Raw genomic sequence first — 14,995 nt, 5'->3', positions numbered from 1 at the left:
GCCAACCCCTGGTAAGTTGCACCACTACTGCAGAAAAATGGCCAATTGAGGAACCAATGGATGCGGTGGACTGGCCTCAAGGATCTTGTGACCTCAGTGACAGTCACTGTCAATCTAGGGTGTGCTTTTTCGTATGCCTGCTCGCAAGACTGGAGGTGAACTGCAGTATGGATTGTGGTGGACAGGCCTTCAAGGTTAACTCACACTTGCCACCGTTAGGGTCCACCTGCGGGTGCTAAGACACCAGGGCTTCTAAGGTCTATCGGTCATTCTAAGGTGTAGCATCGGAATGAGATCGGTCAGGAGTACGGTCTGGTGGACTGGTCATGAAGGCTGAAAATGGTGCGACAGTTCCAAATTCAGCAGCTCTGGCCAGAGTGCCACATCCTCTCCCACACTGAAGACCATAGTGCCCCACTGAGAGAAACTTGCACTGCCTTCAGCTACAACTCAATTGTGCTGCAACTAAATTCTAATTATGCACAAGACAACAGTAAAATGCTGCCTGAAAAAAATGAAGAACACCCTGAAAAAAGCAAACACTCATAAGGAATGCAAGAATAAGCAAATCATGTGAAATGTATTCAGGAACAACATGGTTACCTTAACAGTTTTAAACTCATTATTCAGAAATGTAAGTGATTTTTCCTGAAAAAATCAGGACATGGCAACAGGACCAGGGAGGGAACCGTTTCAATGTCCATTGCTTATATCCTTTCAAAATGTAAGCAGTTTGGTTTAAAAAAAAATCACATCCCCAAACACAGAGCCGCTGTACACATTTTATGAGCTAAAATAATTAAAACAGTTGAAAACGCTGGTATTAAACATTTCCACTTCACTAATCAACCAGGTATTGCAGTCCCTTTAGGAATGGTTCACTTCCCCACCCTGGGAAAACAATGTTGCTTAAAGAAAGAAGAAATAAAGAAAGCGCTTTCACTGGCAAACTCTGTAAAGTGGTTCTAATATGTGTGGGTGTAAATAACAATCTGGCCTGTCTGCTGACCACTCTGTTTTGCTTTATTTCGGTATTTCATTTTTTTTTCTCCGTCCCGAGGTTTTTCTTTGGAATTATAAAACGGTCAGTAAATGAGGAAATATCCAGCCAAAGAGTCCGCCTATTTTGGATCCATTTCATAGAGAAACAAATAAAGAAAAGGTGATGCAAGAGAGAGTACATAAGAGCTCTTGAAATCAGAACTTAAGGAGGAGCGAGACAGAGACAGAAATGGGTATGAAGGAAAAGAGACAGTTCCCCCCCCTTCTCTGCCCTTCCCAGAACACCGAGCCTTCCTGCAGCATAACAAAGGGCAGAGGGCGGGGCCTCTTTGGCTCCAGGCAGGTCAAGTGCAGGGCCATTAGGTAGCTTTCCTTGCTAATGGCCCTGCTGAATAACAGAAGGGAGAGGGGAAATTCTTTTGTCCCCTCGTCCCCCCCACCCTTGTCCCCCGTGTCCCCCCCACTCCAAAATCTGGGGGGGGGGATACATCCCCCGCGTCCCCCACACTTCCTACGCCCATGCATTGGAGGAAACAGCATTTCAGGTTTAGGTGCCTACTGGGCCCCCGCTTCACTGCTTAGCTGCCAAATGCTTTATGTGAAAGAAAAACACACAACTGCCTGTACATATGATGTCTTTTTCACAAAAAATAACAAGTCTATAGCTGGAATAAATGTAAAATAAGAGTCATCTGAGAAGACTTCTGACCACTTGTCCCATTTTATATTTTACAGCTTGTGGACCGCAAGAACAGCAAGGACATGGAAGACGAGATCCTCACAACCATTGAAAGAAACAAGCTTGCGACAAGCCAGGCTGTTAACTCTGATTATGAAGACTCAGGTTATGACCGAGGACACCTCAACCCCGCTTCACACCATCTAGACGGATCCGCCTCCGAGTCCACCTGCACCCTGACCAACATTGTGCCACAGAACAGTACACTCAACCAGCACCAATGGAAAGAGTATGAAGACGCCACAATGAGGCGACACACTAACGGATGCCAAACGACTTACGCCATTGTAGGAGTCATCCCTGGGAAGAAACCGACATCGAATGGGAGGGTTAATGTGCCCAGCAAGATGTGGGCTGCCGCCTGCTGTATTACCACAGCGAAGGGGGTGAAATCCTGGGCTGTTATTGCTGACAATGTTGAAGCAAGCACAGTAGACGATATCACTATAAATAAATTACAGGAAGAAATAGGCAAATACACAAACCGAGGTGTCAGCTTGTTCCATAAGGATTGCCCCATAAACACTTTGCCCAATTACTTTGAGCTTGAAGATGATCATAGCCTGTTGCCAATAAATGCTACCGATAGAGTCCAGTAATTAAAAGGCAAATATGTAGATTAGCAGCTAAATGTGCAATGCTTAACGTACAATGTAGAGCAGAAATGAGACACATTTAAAATGTACAACCTGCATTAAGCAGTCGTAGATATTAGTTCAGGCCATAGAAATGCTTCAATGCACGTCTCTTCAACTAAAGTGAACTGAATGTTGCTGAAATCTGCATCCTGCGATCTAGAAAGCTTGACCTTAATGTGAGATGCTTAGAAATATTCATTATTTGACTATTTGTTCTAATTATGACGTGTTATGAGATTTCTGTAAATTTACTACAGATTTATTGATTCATTTGAATAAAAATAAATTTACTAATCTCTTATTGAGAATAACGCTTTTCAAACTTATCCAACCTATCATCATTGACTGAATTTAGAATTGTGATCGTGATTTCACCTGTGATGCCAGAATAGCTCTTTGAATCAAAATACAGTGGCAAATATCCATCATCTGTAGCGAGATTATCCAAAAAAAACAGCAGAGGAACAGATCTTGACCCTGTGGGCGATGGTAACTGAAAGTGTAAAAAGCTGGCTTTTTATGTCGTGAAGAAATCAAAGACACATTTGTAAAATAAAAGTAGATTTTCATAAGAATTTAGACACTATGGGGCATATGTAGGAAGGCGTTTGCGATTCGCAAACACCGGAATTCACAGAATTCTGACGTTTGCAAATCGCAAACGGCATTTTGGTATGTAGGTGCCACATAGCAAAATAAGGAATCACAAAAATTGCGATTCCTTCTTTTGCTCAAGCATTTAAGGAAACGCAATTTTGCGATTCCTTAAATGCTATGTAGGGGTGCCTTTTAAATTGCGATTTTGGCTTAAGGAATCGCAAAATACCACCTACTCCAAGTAGATGTTATTTTGCGATTTCCTGTCAAAATGCATTTTTTTAAAAATTCAAAGTGCCATGTGGCGCACAGACATGGCTTAAGGGCATGTATGTGCGTCAGATGTACTTACAGGCACATTCCAGGGGTGCAACAGGTGTCCTTTGGACACCCTGGCACCCTTGGAATTGCGATTCTCGAATTGCGATTTAATCACAGGAAATCGCAATTTGAGAATGTATCCCCATTCATTCCTTAATTGTGATCCGCAATTTGCTAATCGCAATTAAGGAATTTTAAGGATTTGCAAAAAAATTGTGAATTATTACCTACATTCCATTTTGCAATTCTCAAATAGCGATTCCTTACAAATCGCTATTTGAGAATCGCAAAATGTAAATTACCTACATATGCCCCAAGTTCTTTAGACTAATTTATGTACATGCAGCAATATATATTTTAGAAGAAAATGGCACAATAAATCGAATAACGGTTTTGAGGAATGAGCCTCGAACACTACAATCCTATGGGAGAAAAACGCACATAGCAAGCAGGCACTTGTAACCAAATTCGGAGATGCCCTTCAGACCTTAAGGTGCTAGGGGGCCAGGGGCCAAAGTGCAACCAGCAGCTTCCCTATACCTGCCCTGGTCTGTCCGAGTGCAGAGGTGCTGGTCAGGATGGTAACCTCAAACACTACACCGATGTCAAGAGGGATTTGGGGCAAATCCGGGTGAACCCAAAATGGGGGTTCAGGTCATAGAGGCCCCAGGCCAAGAGAACACAAGCACACATCACGGACCCGGGCTGTGGAGCTCGGATGCTGAGGATCTTGGTAGCCTGACCACTGGAGTTCAAGGCTTTCATGGTTGTCAGAATATCTGCAGAGGGGAGAAAACAAGACAGTAGGACCACTCTAGTCGGCAGTCTCTTCTGTCCTGATGTCCCTTGTCATGTAAGAAGGCTTACATGGCGGTGGAGTCAGGCTGGACAAGAAGCAAGCCTTGGCTGGTGCAAGTACCCCGGTACTCAGGGTATTGGTGCAGAGGAGCTCCTGGAGGGTCTAGCGTCCCGAAACTCAGCTGAGAGATGTGGATGTTCTCCTAGAGCCACAAAGTCCTCTTCCTGAAGTGATGCTTCCCCAGTGGGCCCGATGGCCAGGAACACCATGAACAGGGCAGATACGGCCGGTGTCTGCGGAAGCGGAGAGATGGCTCCTCCACTTCAAGGGAGATGATTGCTGGTTGCCCAAGTGCTTGATAGTCTTATGAGAGTTGCAGAGGATGCACCCTTGCAGGATGAGTCAGGGCTCTGTAATTCTTAAGGAGGCAGGGTTTGGTGCCAGTTTCTGAGAAGGTCCTTGGTTCTAGTGGTGTCTGCTCTTCTTTGTCCTCTTCAGTTCCCCGGCAGTCGAATCTAGGGATGTGGTGTTGAAGGACCCCTAAATACTCAATTTAAGGCTGTTTAGGGAAACAGCAGTTAGTAGCCAATAGTCTACCTACCACTAAGGCAACAACGCCCCCTATATGCTCACTTCCTGTGGGTAGTGGGGATTACCCTGACCCGGACGTCGCTATTTCATCAAAAATCAAGATTGTAAAACCCTTCTCTGGTTCTTCACTTCAGGTAGTCTACCTTAGGGGCGCGGCTAGCCAGTGGGTGAGGAGGAACATTGTGGCTGGCTGAGAGGGCTGGCCGGTAGATCTCTTGCTTTAGTGTCATAATCACGCAATTCTAATGTTTCATGCGGGAACAATTTAACTCCTACCTTCTGTGGTGGTGAGCCTCAGCAAGGCCTACCAGTGCAAGGGATTCGCCCTTCTCTGCACAGAGTCCTTAGACCAATAGGAAGAAGTTGGCACAGAAACAGGAATAGAAAAGACAACGTTTATTAAACCTCATGAGGTGGAACTACATTCACACAACACCCTTCGGTAGTGTATGAAGTAGCACACTGACTGGAAGGAGCTTGATCCTTTTATACGCACACAGGGGCTCAAAAGAAGGCGGTACAAGATATAGAATACTGGTTTCAAATACATACAAGGTCATACAGAGAGTGTGCTAGCAACAAGTGGGAAAGGCTGACAGTAAGCTAATTCTGGTGGACACATCCTGACAGTTACAAGTTAGGGACAGCTGTAAGCTTTACTCGGCATGTGCAAAGCAGAGGAGGATAAATAGCTCTCGTCTCTAGGCAGATTTCAAGAGCAGTGGACAGGAAGGTAGGACAGAGCACATGGTGAGCACATGGCAAACAAAATGGCCGCCAGAAATACAAAATGGATTCCATAAAACGGTCAAGATAGTCTCTAAATACAGGATGTCTTCTGCTAATGCTTAATCTAATCGCTGCTAAATTACGACAGACGACCCTTTCAGCATTAGCTGAAGACATTCGTCTATCTAGGGTAATCTAGATCTGCATCCTGTACATTGATGTTCATCATCTTAGTAATTTCTTGGTTTAACATTTTCTGTGCCTTTATATCTGCAATATTTCTTTTGGCAGGTATACAAGCAGTGATGCATATGGAGCAAAGCATAGGACCACATTGTATACAAGTACAGCATGTAAACAGTATCACCAGTAGTATACATAGAATAGTCAGTAGTTTCCAGCCCCAAGTAACAATGAGTGTCCATATCCAGTTCGAAAATGTCCATGTACCAGTCTCTGGGTGAATGTCTGCAGCAATCTTATGCAGTTTAGAGATTGCATCATAAACTGAAGGTGAGTGGTCAGGTATAAAGACGCAGCAACTGCTACCGATGATGCGACATGCGCCTCCTCGATCAGCCAAAATCATGTCTAGCACCATCCTATTTTGGAGTGCTACAATCCTTGCAATTTGCAGTTCCTCTGCAATGTTCCCAAGTGCCATAGCTGTCTGATTGGTGACAGCTTCCACAACACGAGTTAATCGCCTTATCTTTCTGCTATTTAATGCAGCACCCACAAAAAAGAACAAACCCAAATTGAAATTGACATATTGTTACAAAGTGGTGTCTGTCTGGTCGACCTCATTTGTACTTATTGCTCATTTGTATCTATTCTTAGAAATATCATTGTACAATTTCAGGTCAAGGTGATATGATGCAGGTACTAAAAACACATGGGGTAACAAAAATGATATGTAACATACCCCTGACCTCCCAACAGGTAATTGATAATACCCTTTATTACCACATACAAAATAAGTGTTGTGCGACAATGTAAAACTACTGTCATTAGCACCTTCAATGTTTAGAGTAGAAGTACATTCACTTCGTCCTACGGGAATTCTCGCAACACTGCCAATACATAAATCTGCTTTAGCTCTTGTTACAGATATCACAAAGAGTCCATTAGTTTTAATAGTCCTCACATTTGTGAAGACATATGGTGTTTAAATATTGTCCGGTTGGTACTCTTCCCATTCCCATTTAGTCCATTTAGCTTGAAGATAACCTTCTTTGTCTTGGTAGCATTCTTTATTCAACCAAAAAAGGATTCCACCTACTGAGAGCTTTCTGAAAGCAAACAAAAGGGCATACCAAGCTTAACATGAACCATTATGAGAAAACGGTAGAGGAATAAAAGGCGTTCCTCCTTTCTTTTGGTGTGCAGGTATCATCCCACACACCCAACAATTGGTGGTATTTGTGGCATTGTGTGTATGATGCAACATCTGGATGAATGTGTTATTTAGGTAGGATTGTCGATGCTTCTGCTCATGATAGGGAAGCGTAAAATAGTTGTGTTCCACTGGAACTGGCGTAGTGGCAACAAAAAGCTGTCGAGCAGGAGCCACTTTCTCAACAAACCAGGTGATTATCGCCATAACCACTAGAGCAACAACAAACCCCACAGCACAAATGATTCGCTTGTTGAGCATTTTAGCAACAGTGATAATTTAATCTTTCTGCAAACTCGTTGAAACAATCGTTGGAGCTCTTATCCCTTTGGGCAGCCATTGATTTCTTCACCGAAGATCAAGACGGGTGTCACTACACTACGCAGGGCTGATCCCCCTCCTTGTCATATCGGCATTCCGTTTCCGCTAACCCAGGGCGGTAGCTCAAACAGTCTTTTTCAAAACTGCAGATTCTTTCCTCGGTCTCAAGTGGTATTGCGATGCTCCAGGAATCGTGTGTTTCGGGAAGATTTCCGCAGATTCTTCAGGTGAGATAGCTTGACCTTTCTCCGTCTCCAAAATCTCTTGATGGTCGATCAACGCAGCAGGTTCCACCAAGGTAGGCGACACACGTCGGCAGTGTGTGCCGTGGACCCAGTTCTTTCTATTCATCACTCAAACTGCTGTCCTCGTTGCTAGGAGGACTTGCTCTGGTCCTCGCCACCTCGGCTCCAAGCTGTTCGATCGGTCAAAGACCTTGACCATCACGTGGTCTCCAGGCCAGAGATCATGAGCCTCACCTGAAGATCTGTCAGGAAGAGCTTCTCAAACCTGTTGATGAATGGAAATTAAACTGTTGGTTAACTGTGCCAATTAATCATTCATCAGAACACAAGGTACATCATGTATGGGGCGTGGCTTATGAACTCCCCAAATATTCATCATTCTTCCAAATACCACCTCGTAAGGTGTGAGCCCAGATCGTTAGTGTGGCACCGATCTTATGGACAGCAATGCCAGAGGTAACGCATCTGGCCACTTTAAGGAAAGTGGAAGCAAGAATTTTAGCTAACTTTAGTTTCAGAGTAGCATTGTACCTCTCCACTAATCCTGCTGATTGTGGGTGGAAGACTGCATGGAACTTCTGTTTGATCCCTAATCCTTTCAGGACATGCTCAACAACTTGCCCAATAAAATTAGATCTGTTGTCACTCCACAAAAATTTACAAACACCATATCTTGGGAAAAACTCCTTTAAAAGCATCTTGGCTGTAGTGAATTCTGTATTATCCTTCATAGGGTATGCCTCTATCCATTTACTAAAGGCACATACCATCACTAAGACATACTTTAGATTGTTACAGCGTTCAAGTTGGATGTAATCCATCTGCAAAACTTCAAAAGGTGCAGTCGGTGTAGCAAACCCTCCTGTAAGAGTTTGTGTCCCTTTACCAGGATTATACTGCCAACAGATCAAACAGGACTGTACTACTCTCTTAGCTGTGCTGGCAGCCTCAGGATGCTCCCAAACTTGTGTAAGCAGTTTTGTTATCGCTAGAGCTCCAACATGTGCCAGCCCATGTGCCATTTGAACCATAGGTTGTAAATAGGCTGCAGGTAATTTCCACTTATCCATGTCTTTGTTGCGCCAACAACCCTCATCGTCTAATATTCCTTCTTTGGACCAATGCTCAAGTTCTGCTAGAGAGGCAGATCTCTGTACATCTAGTACTTCCTCTCTAACATCATGCCATCGCTCAGCTTGAGATTTCACTACATACATGGAAGTAGTGCTTCGTTGCATTGCAGTTTCACGAGCTACGTGATCAGCAAAAGCATTGCTTTGCCCTATCTTATCAGTCACTTTCTTGTGTGCGCTACACTTCACAATTGCTGTCTTTTTTGAATATGTCAGTGCAGTCAAAAGGTTATGTACTAGTTCTCCATGCATTATCTGCATCCCGTGGGATGTAAGAAAGCCTCTTTCCTTCCAAAGTAGGCCAAAATCATGGGCCACTCCAAAAGCATAGCGGCTGTCTGTGTAAATGTTCACACACAAGTCAGTGCTAAGTTCACACGCTCGTGTCAAAGCGATTAGTTCAGCTGCTTGAGCCGACTTCTGAGGTATGCGAGCTGTTTCCACTACTGTCTCAAGCGTGGTGATTGCATATGCGGCTGAGGTCGTGCTATCTGGTAACTTCAAACAAGACCCATCAACCCACAGTTCTCCATCTACATCTGAAAGGGGGGTATCTTGCAAATCGATGCAACCCTTTGTCTGTTCCTCTGTAAGGAATATACAATCATGAGGCTCCTTTGACTGGGACTGAGTCACAGGATATGGCAACAAAGTGGCTGGGTTTAGTGTGGCGCATCTCTTCAGGGTAATATGGGGTGCTAACAGTGTCAATTCGTATCCTGTCAGGCGAGCACTAGTTAGGTGTTGCGTTCTGGTCTGATTCAGAAGGGCATCTACTGCATGGGGTACTAGCACCAACAGATTGTGTGACAAAACTATCCCTTCACTCTGACGTATAGACACAGCTGTCGCTGCAACTGAACGAAAACATCCAGGCAACGCACGAACAACAGGATCAAGAACTGCAGAAAAATATGCACAGGGACGCTGCTTGTCACCGTGTGTCTGTAATAAAACTGAAAATGCACATCCATCTTTCTCGTGTACATAGAGTGTAAAAGCTTTCGTGTGGTCTGGTGTACCTAACACTGGTGCAGAGCAAAGAGCTTGTCTTAACTGACGAAAAGCATTTTGAGATTCATCTGTCCATGGAAGGGGGATAGGAGTGTTCTTAGTCAAAAGCGCTAGCAGGGGTTTCACAATGTGTGAAAAGCCCAATATCCATTGCCTACAAAACAAAGTCAAACCAATGAATGCACTGACATCTTTCTGAGTGGAAGGTACTGGGGTGTCTAAAATTGCTTGAATGCGATCTGGTGTCAATGCACGTCCCTCCTTAGACAGAAGATGACCTAAATAGGTTACCTTCGGTCTACAATATTGCAATTTCTTCTGTGATACTTTATGGTTGTGTGTAGCAAGGAAAGAAAGTAAAGACAAAGTACATTTTTCACACTGCTCCAGCGGATCGGCTGCCAACAATATGTCATCGAAATATTGTATGAGAGCCACTCCTTCAGACAAAGTAAAGGAATCAAGTTGTTGTTTTAAGGCTTGACTATAAATACTAGGACTCTCAGTATAGCCTTGAGGAACTCTACAAAATCTGTACGATCGATTATTCAAAGTGAAACCGAACAAATATCGGCTATCAGGATGAATAGGGATCGAAAAGAAAGCGTTCTTCAAGTCTAGAACAGAGAATGTAGTCGCTGTTGGAGGATCCAAAGTAAGTAGTGTCGTTATGTCAGAAACCACAGGGTACTGTGGTACGACAATCTTGTTTACTTCTCTCAAATCTATGATAAATCTATAGATCCTAGTGTCAGTATCTTTTTTCAAAATGGGAAGAATCGGACTATTGCAAACATTGTAAGGAACTTCTTCCACAACCCCCACTTTAATCAAATCATGAACAATGCGTGTAAGTGCTTCTTCTCCTTCTCGAGAAATTTTATACTGAGGCAGTCTTGGCAATGAAGCACCCTCCTTGACACCAATATGCACTGGCGGAATAACCATTTGTCCTACATCGGTGTCTGAAGTAGCCCACAAAGTACTAGGGAGTGAGGCTAGTACACTGTCCTCTTTAACAATACAAGATCTCTCAATCACAGGGTAGTTGTCATTCAAAATAACCCGTACTCCTTCCGGAGAACCTCGTATCGTAGCCCTGAAATATTTGAGCATATCAAGACCCACAATATTGTCTGGTGTGTTTGGAGAAAGCAAAAACGGACATGGAGCAGTAAACTTATCAACATGAAATGCTAGTGGTTGTGACAATGGGCTAAGGGAAGGTGTTCCATTGAAACCTATCGAAGTAATGGTTAAGCCAGACAGGGGAGCCCTAGGAATCACGTGTTTAGACAAGGCGCTACGAGTAGATCCTGTTTCAACCTGTATCGATCAGTAGAACCCAAAACATGTGCTGTAACATAGGGACCCTTCTGATCTACTGGAACTTCAACTGATTCCTTACCCCATCCTAGGCAATCCTATGCATAAGCAGAATCTTGCAAATCAGACGGCTCATAGTCGTACATCTGATATTGGTTCAGTCTGTCAAAAGTATTAGACCCCTCCTGTCCACGTGTATTAGCATCAAACCAAGCCCGATCATTTGTGCTTCCTCTAGGCCCTGAATATCCTGAACGATTCCTCATTTGTCCCCGACCACGTGAACCCTGCTGAGCACGCAGTACTGGACAGTCAGAAATCCAATGTCCAAACTGCCTGCAGTACACACACTGGTCAATAGACAAATTTGAACGATCAAAAGACGAAGCATAATATCCACGTCTACCTCTGTCATTTCCTCTAAGAGGCAGACCATAGGCCTGAGCCAACATAACCTTTGTTTTTAAATCTTTCGTCTTTTTATCCTCAATACCCTGTGCTTCTAGCTCCTGGTGTTCGCAGTATTGAGCCATAGTCAAAAGAGAAACCGTATAATAAGTGGTCGAAGAGCTCCACTGGCCTTTAGGCGACTAGCTACTCCTGGCAACAAGTTGGCGACATATTTGTCTATGAACAGATGTCTGCCCGTGTCATCCGATAATGACTGGCCACTAAAATCGTGGAATGTTTCCTCAAAGCGTGTAAAGAAATCTGACACTGACTCATCTGCCTTCTGCTTACACGACGCTAACATGGTCCAATCTATCTTTTTAGAGGGAATAATCGTCTTTAATTTAACTAATATAGCAGCAGAGAGATCTAATATTAATTAACACGGTTTCCCGTTCTACATCCGTTTGTTCTAACTCTGTCCATAACACCCCAAAAGTTGCACGATCATCAACCTTACGCACAGTTCTCCACATATCAAGGGGTAATATCAATCCGAAAAGCAAATCAATATCTGGCAAAGTCATAGTACAAGAGCTAATGGCGCCTTCAACTTCCTCATAAAAAGCTGCTGGATTTTTTCGCGGATCAGGCAATGCATTTTTAAGGGCCATGACATCTGCTCTATTGCAAGGAGTGTAAACCCAATTATAAATAAAGTACCCTTTCGCATCAATAGAAGTCTTATCACTTGCACCTGCTCCTTTAGGAGGAACATATAAAGGTGCGGCTTCCCGCATGGGTTTCACATTAATTACAACATTCTTATCTGTTTCAGGAGTAGAAATTCGTGCCATGCTGATGTGGGATGTTTGTGCAGCTGCGTCTGCTGCCTTTTTCTCCTCCCGCAAATGGACTGCTTCATCACGTAGTTTAATCAAGCGTCTCATTTGTCAGTAACCTGGGAAAAGACAAAAGAACCTTCACGTATTTGCTTACAATCAGCTGCTATATCATCTGGTTCTACTGCCACCGAATATTTCCTAAATGGATCAACAACCTCTGCAGCCAATATCTTGGTAAAATATTTTTGTTTCCTTTCCGACAAATTCTCAATAGTATCTAGAAGTTCAGAAACAGTGATAGTACTACGATCGTGTATATAACAATGGGGAGAGTAAGGGAAATTGCACAGGCTATGTGTGGTCGGAACTCCTGGTCTCCGTAGAAAGGTATAACAACAATGGAGGAGTACCCCCTGGAATGGAGAATATAGAAAAGAATTACTTCTGTATCTAGAGCTTAAGGCTCAGGTTAGCACTAAGTGCCCCAGCCCTACACCGGACAGTGTTTGTCCTTGAAGAAGACCCCTCACTCACCAACCTGGTTGGTGACATGCTTCACCATCGGGGTCCCACCCCATAGGCCGAGTGCCCATAGGGTGTGCTGCGACACCTGATTACAGTGGAGCGGGTTTCTTGTTTTTTTATATGTGCAGAAAAATTACTGTGATATGTGTATTAAAAAGGGCCAAGACTACTCACTCCAAGACTTTATTCTTGAGTGCTTAGACCCTGTTAAAAACAATGTGGCACCTGTGCCTATTTAGGAAGGCTTCGGTGTCTCGAGAAGTGTGATAAGTTAAAAATAGCGTAGTGTGCTATGTGATTTAATTAAAAGTAGGTCTACATGTTTCAACCATATTAAAAATTGTTAGGTTTTCGTCAGGACCGTGAGTTATGAGCGGGGTGGTCCGCACACGCTAAGGCGCGTCCAGCCCTCGTTCAAATAGAGACCACAAATTGTGGTCTTGTGTAAAAGAGTGTCTTATCCTGGTTCAGGAAAAAACACTTGAAGCGGTAACTATCGCTTCATGGGTATCGGGTTATCCAAGACGGCAAGTATCCGTCACTTGCGGCTTCTGCTCATCTTGAGTACAAACCTACTTGGTTGCTACTCGCGAATGCCCCGTGCACTCCACAGGGCATTCGCGAGTAGCAACCAAGTAGGTTTGTACTCAAGATGCGCAGAAGCCGCAAGTGACGGATACTTGCCGTCTTGGATAACCCGATGCCCATGAAGCGATAGTTACCGCTTCAAGTGTTTTTTCCTGAACCAGGATAAGACACTCTTTTACACAAGACCACAATTTGTGGTCTCTATTTGAACGAGGGCTGGACGCGCCTTAGCGTGTGCGGACCACCCCGCTCATAACTCACGGTCCTGACGAAAACCAAATTTTTTTTAATATGGTTTAAACATGTAGACCTACTTTTAATTAAATCACATAGCACACTACGCTATTTTTAACTTATCACACTTCTCGAGACACCGAAGCCTTCCTAAATAGGCACAGGTGCCACATTGTTTTTAACAGGGTCTAAGCACTCAAGAATAAAGTCTTGGAGTGAGTAGTCGTGGCCCTTTTTAATACACATATCACAGTAATTTTTCTGCACATATAAAAAAACAAGAAACCCGCTCCACTGTAATCAGGTGTCGCAGCACACCCTATGGGCACTCGGCCTATGGGGTGGGACCCCGATGATGAAGCATGTCACCAACCAGGTTGGTGAGTGAGGGGTCTTCTTCAAGGACAAGCACTGTCCGGTGTAGGGCTGGGGCACTTAGTGCTAACCTGAGCCTTAAGCTCTAGATACAGAAGTAATTATTTTCTATATTCTCCATTCCAGGGGGTACTCCTCCATTGTTGTTATAGTACTACGATTGTCTTTCCGCGCCACGGATCCAATCTCAGAGGAACGTTCGGTAGTTAACATCGAGCGAGTGTCTCGGGGTTTATCCTGATCTGTGGGAGAGTCCTCATCTGACTCAGAAGGTGCAGAAGGGAAAATATACGGAGGTGGAGAACAATCTAATAACAAAAAATCATCTTGAGGTTTATTAAGGATAGGATAAAGGGGTTGCCTAACAGCGTATTGGCCAGTTACCTGTAAGTGGCGCTCCCTATCTTCCGTCTCTTTAATTTCTTTATTTTTTATTTCCAATGCTTTTGCAATTATAGTCTTTATTTGTTCTTTTTCAATCAAGGCTTGCTCACGCTTCATTCGCTCACACACTTCTTTCTTCCACATTCGCACACAGTCAAACATGTCTTGCCTAGCCTTTCGCTTAAACATTTGTTGCTCCACATACTGAATCTTTCGCAAATCAAATGACCCATGCACAGGCCAACGCAACTCAGGATCTTTACAAGTGCTGTACATGATGGAAGAAATACCATACTTAATATACATGTCCCTATTAGGCGTCTCCTCTGGGGGAGTGCGGTTGTGTTTCATTGAGTTTAAAACTGGTACCACTACAAAAGCAACACATCCTACAAAGTGTGCTGGAAACAGGCAAGCCAAAAAATAGTGCAAAATATGCAATATTATAAACAAAGTAGCGCTTAAAGTACTCTGCGTACGTTGCGCCGTTCAACTAATCAAAGTAGAAAAAGTCTCCTCATTACCTGGCTATATGAATCGCAATGCATATATGTACTAAGACATCAATCATCAAACGTTGGCCAACGCATACTTAGATACTAAGCCTCAGTAAGCGTTACTAAACTACCTTACCAGTCCAAGGCATCAACATAACCCGACAGCAAGTGTTGCGTCAAACAACTCTGACCAATCCTTTGGGTCCAGATTCCAACTGCCAAGCTCTCAAATCGACCAAATGGTCACTGCACGGCGAATTAACAGAAGAGATCTCAGTCGAGGACCGGCACCACCTCGATGGTCAG

The 14,995-nt window shown here is 43.8% G+C and overlaps 1 protein-coding gene across 2 annotated transcripts in view; it reads left to right on the top strand.

Annotated features, from left to right (window-relative positions):
* LOC147666163 (endonuclease domain-containing 1 protein-like) overlaps window positions 1-2,702 on the top strand; it is a 57,677-nt gene extending 54,975 nt beyond the window's left edge. For both annotated transcript variants that reach the window (XM_086949254.1, XM_086949255.1), the window contains exon 3: window positions 1,738-2,702. In XM_086949254.1, the coding sequence (XP_086805380.1) occupies window positions 1,738-2,340 (603 nt within the window). In that variant the 3' untranslated portion in view covers window positions 2,341-2,702. The remainder of the gene's footprint in view (window positions 1-1,737) is intronic.
* Window positions 2,703-14,995: the final 12,293 nt, after the last annotated feature.

The sequence above is a fragment of the Lissotriton vulgaris genome, unplaced genomic scaffold (genome assembly GCF_964263255.1).
Source record: "Lissotriton vulgaris unplaced genomic scaffold, aLisVul1.2 SCAFFOLD_3016, whole genome shotgun sequence".
NCBI lineage: Eukaryota > Metazoa > Chordata > Amphibia > Caudata > Salamandridae > Lissotriton > Lissotriton vulgaris.
Note: the sequence above shows the minus strand (reverse complement) of the source record. Positions and strands in the feature narration are given on the sequence as shown.